The sequence below is a fragment of the Oncorhynchus masou genome, chromosome 8, assembly GCF_036934945.1.
Source record: "Oncorhynchus masou masou isolate Uvic2021 chromosome 8, UVic_Omas_1.1, whole genome shotgun sequence".
NCBI classification, from domain to species: Eukaryota; Metazoa; Chordata; class Actinopteri; order Salmoniformes; family Salmonidae; genus Oncorhynchus; species Oncorhynchus masou.
The window spans coordinates 24492015-24504755 of NC_088219.1; the positions used below are offsets into that span (position 1 = coordinate 24492015).

General features: G+C 39.6%; 1 protein-coding gene across 1 annotated transcript; it reads right to left on the reverse strand.

Annotated features, from left to right (window-relative positions):
* Positions 1-7229: 7229 nt before the first annotated feature.
* Positions 7230-11840, reverse strand: LOC135544435 (isotocin-neurophysin IT 1). Its single transcript, XM_064972034.1, has 4 exons — positions 11591-11840; positions 11261-11388; positions 8172-8376; positions 7230-7794 (listed from the first exon to the last, which is right to left on the reverse strand). The coding sequence occupies exons 1-4, from the start codon at positions 11730-11732 to the stop codon at positions 7649-7651; spliced, it is 621 nt and encodes a 206-aa protein (XP_064828106.1). The 5' UTR covers positions 11733-11840; the 3' UTR covers positions 7230-7648.
* Between the last annotated feature and the right edge of the window lie 901 nt (positions 11841-12741).

Here is a 12741-nt window from a genome sequence, read left to right on the forward strand (position 1 = left end):
GTGTTTGTGGGTGATTGTTCCTGTCTATGTGTTTATTGTCACCAGATAACCTATACAGCCTTTCACGTTCCGTTTGTTGTTTTTGTATTGTTCGTTTTCTTCATGATTAAACATGTCTCAAGAATACCACGCTGCATTTTGGTCCGCTTCTCCTTCACCAGACGAGAATTGTTACACACCACCATACTTGAAAATATGAATAGTGGTACTCCGTGATGTGTTGGATTTGCCCCAAACATGACACTATTCAGGACATAAAGTTAATTTATTTGCCACATTTCTTGCAGTTTTACTTTAGTGCCTTACTGCAAACAGGATGTGCAAAACTGAAAACGTGAACCACCGCATTTAACCATGGGAAGGTGACTGGGAATATGGTCGAACACACACAGTGTAGTTATTCCCTCCGTAAGGCAGTCAAACAGGTAAAATGTCAGTCGAGAGACAAAGTGGAGTCGCAATTCAAAGGCTCAGACACAAGGCGTATGTGGCAGGGTCTACAGACAATCACAGATTACAAAGGGAAAACCAGCCTCGTCGCGGATTGCTCCCGGACAGGCTGAACACAATCTTCGCTGCTTTGAGGATAACACAGTGCCACCATCTCGGCCAGCTCCCAAGGTCTGTGGGCTCTCATTCTACGTGGCCGTCGTGAGTGAGACGTTTAAGCGTGTTAACCCCCGCAAGGCTGCCGGCCCAGACGGCATCCTTAGCCACGTCCTCAGAGCATAAGTAGACCAGCTGGCTGGAGTGTTTACGGACATATTCAATCTCTCCCTATCCCCACTTGTTTCAAGATGTCCACCATTGTTGCTGTACCCAAGGAAGGTAACTGAACTAAATGACTATCGCCCCGTAGCACTCACTTCTCTCATCATGAAGTGCTTTGAGAGGCTAGTTAAGGATCATATCACGTCTACCTTACCTGACACCTTAGACCCACATCAATTTGCATACCGCCCCAATAGATCCACAGATGATGCAATTGCCATCACACTGCACACTGCCCTATCCCATCTGGACAAGAGGAACAACTTATGTAAGGATGCTGTTCATTCACTATAGCTCAGCTTTCAACACCATAGTACCCTCCAAGCTCATCTTAAGCTCGGGCCCTGGGTCTGAACCCCAGCCTGTGCAACTGGGTCTTGGACTTCCTGACGGGCTGCCCCCAGGTGGTGAAGGTAGGAAACCACACTTCCACTTCGCTGATCCTTAACACAGGGTCCCCACAAGGGTACGTCCTCAGCCTCCTCCTGTACTCCCTGTTCCCCCAAGGACTGCGTGGCCAACGCCCGCCTCCAACTCAATCATCCAGTTTTCAGATGACACAACAGTAGTAGGCTGATTACCAACAATGACAAGACAGCCTACATGGAGGAGGTGAGGGCCCTGGCGGAGTGGTGCCAGAAAAATAACCTCTCCCTCAGTTTCAACAAAATGAAGGAGCTGATCGTGGACTTTAGGAAACAACAGAGGGAGCCCGCCTCTATCCACATTGACTGGACCGCAGTGGAGAAGGTGGAAAGCTTCCTCGGCGTACACATCAATGGCAATCTGAAATGGTCCACCCACACAGACAGTGTGGAAATTCGGATTGTCCCATAAGACCCTCACAAACTTTTACAGATGCACAATTGAGAGCATCCTACCGGCCTGTATCACCGCCTGGTACGGCAACAGCACCGCCTGCATCCGCAGAGCTCTCCAAAGGGTGGTGCGGAATGCATCACAGAGGGCACACTGCCTGCCCTCCTGGACACGTACAGCACCCGATGTCAGCACTTATTTGTCTTACAACTGCATTGTTGGTTAAGGGCTTGTAAGTATGCATTTCACTGTAAGGTCTACACCTGTTGTATTCGGGACATGTGACAAATACAATTTGATTTGATGTCACAGGAAGGCCAAAAAGATCATCAAGGACATCAACCACCCGAACCACGGCCTGTTCACTCCGTTACCATTCAGAAGGCGAGGTCAGTACAGGTGCATCAAAGCTGGGACAGAGAGACTGAAAAACAGCTTCTATCTCAAGGCAATCAGACATGACAACTGTTTTTGTGGGTAGTTAATTTCTGTTGAGTGTTTTCACCTTACAGGACTGTTTCGGTTATGCGCTTGTTTATTTTTGTTATAGTGTTCAGTTTTAATAAAACAAGCATGAACACTTATCAAGAAGCGCTTTGGTCCGATGATTCCTCTTCTTCAGACGACGAAGACCGTTACACTGTAACTGTTTTAAAGTGACCATTGGCCTAATAGTGAAATCTCTGAGCTGTTTCCTTCCTCCCCTGCAACTGAGTTAGAAAGGACGCCTGTGTCTTTGTAGTGACTGAGTGTATTGATACACCATCCAAAGTGTAATTAATAACTTCACCATGCTCAAAAGGATGTTCAATGTCAGCTTTTGGTTTTACACATCTACCAATTGGTGCCTTTCTTTGCAAGGCATTGGAAAACCTCCCTGGTCTTTGTGGTTGAATCTAGAGTAAAGTGATTGAAATGCACTGCTCAACTGAGGGACCTTACAAGTATCTGTATGTGTGAGGTACAGAGATGAGGTAGTCATTAAAAAATAATGTTAAACGTTATTATTGTACACAGTGAATCCATGCAACTTATTATGTGACTTGATACTCCTGAGCTTATTTAGGCTTGCCATAACAAAGGGGCTGAATTCTTATTGACTCAAGACATTTCAGCTTTTAATTTTTAATGAATTTGTAAAAATTACTAAAAACATAATTCCACGTTGACATTATCGGGTATTGTGTGTAGGCTCAGTGATCCAAAATCTCAATTTAATCCATTCAGTCAACAGGCCTCCTGTAATGATGCAGCTGGCACACTTCCTCTATGCCTACCTTCATGTAGGCGGGCTGAAGCAGGCAGAGACAAGGGCACCCATACTCGTCTTGGAGATGATAGTGCTCACAGGAGGGTCTGGAAATATCGCCGGCGAGAAGTGTGACCATGCAACAGTGTTTATTTTTCCCAATATGTTCCCCTTTTTTGATTGATAGTTTAACATATTCCTTTGCTCACATTACTTATTTAGGCCTTTGGGAAGAACATTTCTAAAAGAAACTAATCCATTTGAGAGTGTTGATAGCTCATGTTTTTCTCAGATTTTCCTTAATCTCTCCTCATTCTTTGCAGCATTGTGAATCAGATAGGGATACCGCTGCACCTCGTTGCCATGACAAACGCTAATGGGGGTAGGCCGTCATTGTAAATAAGAATTTGCTCTAAACTGACTTGCCTTGTTGAATAAAGGTTCAATAAAAAATGAAAATAAATCATTTACAAAAATGAGTGGCGACTTTTCCATGGCAACTAATGTCATGCAGACCTTGGCCCAGGCTATAGACATTCAGGTGCTATTTTTATTTATTTATTTCACCTTTATTTAACCAGGTAGGCTAGTTGAGAACAAGTTCTCATTTGCAACTGCGACCTGGCCAAGATAAAGCATAGCAGTGTGAATAGACAACACAGAGTTACACATGGAGTAAACAATTAACAAGTCAATAACACAGTAGAAAAAAAGGGGAGTCTATATACATTGTGTGCAAAAGGCATGAGGAGGTAGGCGAATAATTACAATTTTGCAGATTAACACTGGAGTGATAAATGATCAGATGGTCATGTACAGGTAGAGATATTGGTGTGCAAAAGAGCAGAAAAATAAATAAATAAAAACAGTATGGGGATGAGGTAGGTGAAAATGGGTGGGCTATTTACCAATAGACTATGTACAGCTGCAGCGATCGGTTAGCTGCTCAGATAGCAGATGTTTGAAGTTGGTGAGGGAGATAAAAGTCTCCAACTTCAGAGATTTTTGCAATTCGTTCCAGTCACAGGCAGCAGAGTACTGGAACGAAAGGCGGCCAAATGAGGTGTTGGCTTTAGGGATGATCAGTGAGATACACCTGCTGGAGCGCGTACTACGGATGGGTGTTGCCATCGTGACCAGTGAACTGAGATAAGGCGGAGCTTTACCTAGCATGGACTTGTAGATGACCTGGAGCCAGTGGGTCTGGCGACGAATATGTAGCGAATGATGCATGATGGCTCGCCACTTTAAGGTTTAAGAAGTGTGTGTATGCCTTGGATAACACTGTGCTCTCTCCCCAGCACCCCTATAAAATGGAGTGTGTGTTCTGGCTGCTATCTGGTAGAGATGGAGCCCTGATAAAGGGCATGTGGGAGGAGTTTCTGCACTCTCACAGACACACTCTGCCTGAAGCTCTCAACAAACACATAGATAGGTGCCCAGTAACATTGGTTGTTTAATGCACAATACAGTAGTATATTGACACATCAAGTGGTTTGTGATGATGTGAATTGAGGCTCAGTTGGTAGAGTGTGACACTTGCAATGCTAGGGTTGTGGGTTCGATTCCCACGGGGGACCAGTACAAAAAGTTGCTCTGGATAAGTGCATCTACTAAACTGTTTTGTACAGATAATTATCAGACTCCAGTTACAAATACTGGTAAACACTCCAATACATTTTGAATTTTTTTCACAAATGTAGTGCACGGTGCCTTTACTAGTTCTGTATTAGTGAACCAATATAGACGTCTTCAGCACAAGCAAAAAAAAAAATCTTCATCCCCATCCCCGATAGCAAAATCACAGCACCACCAAACTACTTTCCGCAGCTATGGCATTGCAGTTCAGGCACTCTAAAAAGAAAAGGTTCCTTGAGTATCCTTTAGGGGTTCTTCAAATTGAAAATGTGGGGGAACCCCTATAAGTTATTCGAAGAACCCTTTAAAAGGGTTCTTCAAAGAACCCCTTTTAATGGATCCTCAGAACCTTTGAAGAACCTTTTGGGGTTAATTTAACTATCCCCCCTCCCCTAATTATTATTATTATTATTATTATTATTATTATGCATAACAACACAATATTTTACTTCTCAGTGTTTATTATGATTTTAGTGGCAAAGCAGAATACATTTTTTAAATATTAGGTAAACTCCAAGCAGAGCCTCAAGTCCAATGGTATATCCTCTGGCGTGTTGATGTTAATGTATAGATGTTCTCTGTATCCATAGCCAGAATGATTTTGAAGTGCATGGTGATCTAACAGGTTTCCTGTTTTATTCATCAGAGGTGTAGGGAGAGTGAAGTCTGTGAATCCCAAAAATATTAATTTTTCAGATGATAAAACGTTGCACAGGGGAGAATTCATACCTTGGCTTTTGAGGTGAATGTGAATGAAAAAAAACTGTTTTGATAATGGTTTTCATAAACATATCTTGTCCATAATGTAGAGGCCTATGGGATATTCATTGAAGAGGTCAGGGAGGAGGATGGTTAATGTGATCAGCATAACATACCCAATTGACATACCTTTGTATGTCAATTGCAGACACAAAAGTGAGCAGTTCAGTCATCTGCACCCAATACAGCCAGCCTTCAACATATTCTTATAGCCTACATAGTCTCTTACCTCTTTGTTGGTTGATATCCATTGAATTGTGTCCATTTTCTGATTTAGAAAGATTGGCACAAAAATGAAAATATAGATGGTATCATCATAAAACAATATCCATTTAGTTCATGCAAGGGACAAACCTTACCATAAATTGAGGAGATCTTGCACCAAACTTATCAAACTTTGATAAGCCTGCAGCTGCTGTCTTATCAAACTTTGAGGATCTTAGAAGAATCCTTGTTGAACCCCTAATTGTTAGTGTGTGGTTTGTGTCATGTTCCTGGCAACTACTACCATACCCCGTTCGAAGGTACTTAAATATTTTGTTTTGCCCATTCATCCTCTGAATGGCACACATCCCCAATCCATGTCTCTATGGTCTCAAAGCTTAAAAATCCTTCTTTAACCTGTCTCCTCCCCTTCATCTACACTGATTGAAGTGGATTTAACATCAATAAGGGATCATAGCTAGTTACATAGTTACATAGTTACATCAATAAGGGATCATAGCTTTCACTTGGATTTACCTGGTCAGTCTATGTCATGGAAAGAGCAGGTGTTCATAATGTTTTTTACACTCAGTGTATATTACAGTATGATTGTTTATTGTATATGTTTTATCTGAATTTAGATCAAATTGTGTGATTGTCAATTAAATGTGAAATCCTTTTGCAATCAAACCTCTGCAATTTATTGCCTGACTATTAATGTTGACTATAAAAGGTGTGGAGGCAATTGTCAAAGACCAAGGCCTGTACTCTGGAGCGGGATCGATTTGGAGGTGGAGGGTCCGTCATGGTCTGGGGTGGTGCATCATTGGACTGAGCTTTTTGTCATTGCAGGCAATCTCAACGCTGTGCGTTACAGGGAAGACATCCTCCTCCCTCATTTGTTACCCTTCCTGCAGGCTCATCCTGACATGACCCTCCAGCATGACAATGCCACCAGCCATACTGCTTGTTCTGTGCGTGATTTCCTGCAAGACAGGAATGTCAGTGTTCTGCCACGGCCAGCAAAGAGCCTGGATCTCAATCCCATTGAGCACGTCTGGGACCTATTGGATCGGAGGGTGAGGGCTAGGGCCATTCCCCCAGAAATGTCTAGGAACTTGCAGGTGACTTGGTGGAAGTGTGGGGTAACATCTCACAGCAAGAACTGTCAAATCTGGTGCAGTCCATGAAGAGGAGATGCACTGCAGTACTTAATGCAGCTGGTGGCCACACCAGATACTGACTGTTACTTTTGATTTTGACCTCCCCTTTTTTCAGGGACACATTATTACATGTATGTTAGTCACATGTCTGTGAAACTTGTTCAGTTTGTCTCATTTGTTGAATCTTGTTATGTTCATACAAATATTTACACGTTAAGTTTGCTGAAAATAAACGCAGTTGACAGTGAGAGGACGTTTATTTTTTTTGCTGAGTTTATGTTGAGTGGTCCTCCCACTACAACAAGGGAAACCATGCAGTTTATTAGGCTACAGATTAAATAAATGATGATGAACTTCACAGGGTGGTGAATGTGCAATGTGATGAGCTTGATGCAATAAATATTGAGGGTCTTATTCTGGTGATCGATGCTTGGCTGCTGTTTGACAAATAAAAAATATATCGCTCTTATCCATGATAATCTCATATTGTAGGTAGCCTACCCACACTGTATCTGTGAGCTATTGGCTAGAGCTCATGTGCCAAGACCATGGTGGGCACATTTGCAATATTACGCAACAGTTTTTGTTGCAAAACCATCAGTAGTTGAAAATGCGATGGAAACCCATTTAACTTGTATTTTTAATTCGGCACATAGGAATTTATTGTCAAAGGTTATTTTTGTGTGTAGTTTGTCATCATGCACAGCCTTTTATCCAGAAAAAGTTTGCTTGATGGAAAAATCTCTGATGGGAAAATATGCATATTGATTTATGCAGATTTGAGAATATTCACATAAAAATTTGTCACAAATTGGATGGAAACCTAGTTCTTGACTATCCTGACAGTTGTTTTTGTACAGTAAGCTTTATTTGACTCTTGAAACACAAGCGATTACACAAACAGTTACAAGCAAAACTAATCCTTTACATCTATGTCTGTCTTCTGTACAAAATGTATGTACATAGGTATGCCTCTGACATTGAGATGTGACAGATTTTTTACACTGTCTTTCAACTCAGGACTGCCCCTGAATTAGAGGCTGTTTTATTTGTGGACTCTGTGGGGAGGGGTGTGGCTAATCATGTTCAGAAGCTTCATCAGCAGATCATGGCCATGGCTACTGCTCACTGATTGGCTTATGTATTCAGCTTCATCCTCCTCAGTACAGGATTGGTCAATACTACAACCCTCTAAAAGAGAAAAGACCAAAATAGACAATCTGTCACACAACTGTCATATTAAACTGAATCTGTATGAACTCACAACAAGTAATACATGTAAATAGTACATTATTACCATTGGCTAACACAACACCACATTTATTCCTAGACTCTTAAGTAATTGTGGAACAAATAGTTTGGTTGCTGACAATGACAAAGTATTCAATACCACAAGAGCTTGGCACATGATATTAACAATTCAATTGTCTATTTAAATTGCCACAACCAGCAATCCATAGAAAAACAAACCCTACTGCATACAATGTGTTTTGCTCCTTTGCAGAATCATTCAGTGTGAACGGAAACATTTGCTATATATGAAAATAGGAGTATAGTCTTTGTCTTACCCACGTCACAGCAGATCCCCGGTGCAGCACAACGTCCCTCCTCAGAGCCACACACTCTTCCTCCGACCTCACAGGGGGAGGGCAGGTAGTTCTCCTCCACGCAGCCAGCTGCCTCTGGAGAGCCCACGTAGCAGCCCATCCCCTCCCCACAGCAGATATTGGGGCCAAAGCAGCGACCCCTGTCCCCGGGGCCACATGACATGCACTGGAAAGATAATAGGAAAAAGAAAGTAATAGTTATATTGTTAATATAAAAACAAGTTATATATTTATAGAACATTTAGTTATTTCATAACAGTACAATACAATATACAGTATTGATAAACAAATACATTCTAAACCAGTTATAATTGTAAAAGATAAAGATACAAAAGCATTAATTAGAAACAGTTTAATTAATTACCATTTTAAAAGCTTCTTTGAAAATGTAAATAAATCAAAATAAAAGAACAGTTGGATAGATCTTATAGCTTTCCTAGACGCAACAACTCTGAAGCAACTATCAGCAGACAAAAAAGAACCAAGAATAGATGGCTTTCCCATAGAATTCTATTAAACATTTTGGGGTAAAGTAGCCCCACTATTTACACAAATGACAACACACGTCACTCAATTCAGTACTTCCTAGTTCAATATCAAACAGTTATTTCAGTTATATTAAAACCAGGAAACTCTCTGTCCCCTGCTGATTATAGACTCATAAGGTTAATAAATTGTGACAATAAAATTATACCAAAGCTTATAGGCAATAGGATGGCAAAAGTCTTACAGACTTGATAATCAAATAGGGTTTCTAAAAAAAACTCAAACAAATACAAGAACATGTTTCAGTTTAATACCATACGCCAACAAAAACAACAAGATATAGATTTATCAATAATGGCTGTTGATGCCAAAAAGGCTTTCGACCATCTTTAATGGCCTTTTCTATTCAAAACTTTTACATTTAATATAAATATTGTATAAATGTCTTAAATCAAAAATATACACAAATAACGCATTATCTGATGAAATTGCTTTAGAAAGAGGCACAAGACAGGGATGCCCCCTCTCCCCTTTCATGTTTGCACTGGCAATTGAACCGCATGCAGAAAGAATTAGTCAGGATCCAGTTAACGTAACAGGTATCAGTAATGGTAAACATGAATATAAACTAAACTTATTTGCAGATGATCTTCTGATATGACCAATATTGAAAAGTCAATGCCCCCTTTGCTAAAAAATATTTTTCAAAATACTCAAATGTCAGGTTATAAAATTAATGTGGAAAAAAATGAACAATGCCAAGAAAAATAATAACTCACAATCTACAGCAATGCTTTAAGTGGACCACAGAAAATATTAAATACTTTGTTTGCTTAATAAGTGACAACAAACAACAAATATATAAATATAACTTATTGTGTAACTTTTTAAATGTTTTACTTTAGTTTATTTGGTAAATATTTTCTTAACTCTATTTCTTGAACTGCATTGTTGGTTAAGGGCTTGTAAGCATTTCACGGTAAGATATCAGTAATGGTGTATTTGGCCCATGTGACAAATTTAATTTAATTTGAACTTTATTCCATTATGAAAGCAACAATATGAAAGCAGATCTAATTAAATGTAATAATTTTCCCATAAATCTCACAGGTAGAATAAACCTCTTAGAATGGAATGGCTGACAAAGTTTTTGTATTTATTTATGGTAATACCAATTACCCACTGAAGACATTCTTTATAAAGGTATACTCGGTCATAACAGACTTCATATGGGCAAATAAAATTCATAGAATAAACCGTTTTACATCTTCCTAATTCTGAGTGTGATTTTAACCTTTCAGACTTGAAATGATATAATGTAATATGTAATATAATAACTACTTGTGACATTAAGTTAAATGCACTAAAGAGGAACAATGGATATGTATGGAAGATGTGCATGCTCATCCGCAGAATATTTTTACGTGTCTATTTTCAAAGGATAAAACTTAGAACATTAAGAACTTCATAGTGAAGAACACTAACAATATGGAAGAAAATGAAAAGTATTCTACAAGAACCAATATCACTCCCTAAAAACACAACCTTATGGACCAATCCTTGGATAGCTTTTGAGACATCACCGATAATTTGGTCCACATTGAAAACTAAAGGCATAGAAACCGTGAATTAAAAAGTAATTTTGGACTGACCAATGTAGATAGTTTCAAATACATGCAACTTAAAAGTTACATATCACAAAATGTTGATTTTAAATATTTTGGACATCAGCGCAACCTTGAGGGAATCATATTTGAGTCCAACGAGAATGGTTCATATGATCAGGAAGATGTACAAAACCTTGCAGAGAGCATATTCAACTGACAATCTCTTAGAAAACCAAGACCAAAATGTATGCTTAATTCAGTATAAACGTATGTATAGAATGTATTATACAAGAGACAAAATTATCAATTCTACAGCAGAGTCATGTCTCAAGTGCAAAACTAATAATGACTCAATAATCCATTCTTTCTGGGAATGCTATAAAGTCTGGAAATTGTGGACGGAGTTGTCTGTCAGAAGTATTACAATGTAAAGATACTTTTAATCTGTCTGCATATTTCAAGACAGGTATATGGGGTGTAGTGTACCCAATGGGCTGGACGATTCTCTTCTCATCACTCAATTTGAAAAGACGTATACTAAAAACTTGAAAGTCAATCAATCCGCACACAATGGAAAAAAATTAATGATTTATTATTTAAATGTTGAAATAGTCTAGGCGTCCAAGAAAAAACTAATTGGTACAATTTAAGGCCAACAAAGTGGCAAACAATTATGCAGGCACTAGTGAGCATGCAGATCTGGGAAGATGAGCATCATTATTTGTGTGTCTAAGTTTTTGTTCATATATATAAGAGTGTTTTTGTAGTCTAAAGAAAAGGGGGGGAAAGGAGGAGGATATACAGTATTGACATGCAATAACCTTTGATTTGAACGTGCAATCTCAACCCTTCAAAGCTAAGATGCAAGCCTATATGCAGCCACAAATCTAACTCTATAACAGACACACTATAACAATAGACAATAACAAAGAGCAACTGCTCAGAATTACTTGTTACCTTTCTGGATGGGAAAGCTAGGGCTGATCTCTTGCCTCCTATGGGGCAGTTGGAGATGTAGCAGGCAGTGCATACAGATAGCAGGAACAGCAGACAGAGGGCAGACACTGAGGTGCCAAACATAGCCACTGAGAAAGAAGGAAAAATTGATTTAAGTTGATGCTACTTGTCTCAGGATAGAGATAAGATGGTATTATCAATCATAGACAGTTTATTGCCGCAATAATTCTTGCAAAGTCTGTTACAGAAACATGTTTTTTTAAGATAAAGTCATTTTAAGATTGTCAGAGAAAATACAAACACTGTATGAGATACAGAAGACACACTTACTGTGTTGAGGTTGAGGCTTTGGTGAGGATGATCTGCGAATTTGTCGATGGTTGATCTTGGTAAAGGTTGATTGTCTTTGTTCATGTTCCTTGCCAAAAGGTACCCTTTTATACCTCTTGCTCCATCTCTTAGGCTGTGACATGGCCTCAAAACCACCAATTAAGTCCAATCAAGACGTTATTCCTAATTGTGTGACCTGATTAGTAAAGGGAATGGACATTGAGATGGACAAGAAAAGGGCATATCAGGCGTGACCATGCATAAGAGGTATGGGGGGTCTGGTTAGGGGGGGGGGGAGACGAGCCCGAGCCTGAGTCAAGACTGAGACCAGAAAAAATGTGAGTCCAATTCAAGACCATGATTGTAAATTTTGTCAAATCACCACCTGTTATAACAATTCAAAATGTCCAGGATTTCTGTGTTCATATTTCAGAAGAACATATGAATACTTTAGACATTCAGAATGGTGACAAAATGCATGCTGAGAGAAAACAGAGCCACTATACAAAGTATTACTAACCCAAACACAGTGGGGAACAATGAGGGCCCTCTACGCTTCTAAGGATTAATAAAATAATAACAATAATAATTGTTTGTGGACTTTTTGTGTTTTACAAAAAGTGCACTCTGCTATTACTGTTGCTGTCAGTATTACTGTTGCTGTCCTGACGAAGTTGTCACACACTAGGTCCAATAGGTTCGCCACTGCGCAAACTTCTAGAATAGATATAAAGACTGTTCAGGAATTAAGGTATCAAGAAATGAGTGTATATATTGGACCTGGTGAAGCAGTTTTATGCACTTAATAAATGGAAGCTGATAATTCTGAGTTTTTTCTCCGCTGGTCTCGGCTGGTCTCTGAAAGAAATTACGAGTCCGAGATCGAGTCAAGACCGAGTACAAATGTATCTGACACCGAGACAAGACCGAGACACTCATAATATTGTCTTGAGACCGGTCTCGAGTGCTACAACACTCGTTCTACAGTACGTTATGTTTATAAATGTTATGGGATGAACAACAAGGGTAGGAGGGAAGGGGGGATGAAAAGGGTAAAACAGGAGGGAGCTATGACTTCCGAGTTGATTTGTTTGTCAAATCAAATCAAATTATATTGGTCACATACACAAATTTAGCAGATGTTATTGTGG

What these genes read in the sequence shown, in the direction of transcription:
- LOC135544435 (XM_064972034.1), bottom strand. Translation starts at nt 11,732, where the DNA reads ATGTCACAGCCTAAGAGATGGAGCAAGAGGTATAAAAGGGTACCTTTT. An exon ending in AAAGCCTCAACCTCAACACA is followed by an intron (nt 11,389 to 11,590) that starts GTAAGTGTGTCT and finishes CTTCTTTCTCAG; the next exon opens with TGGCTATGTTTGGCACCTCA. An exon ending in TAGCTTTCCCATCCAGAAAG is followed by an intron (nt 8,377 to 11,260) that starts GTAACAAGTAAT and finishes TTATCTTTCCAG; the next exon opens with TGCATGTCATGTGGCCCCGG.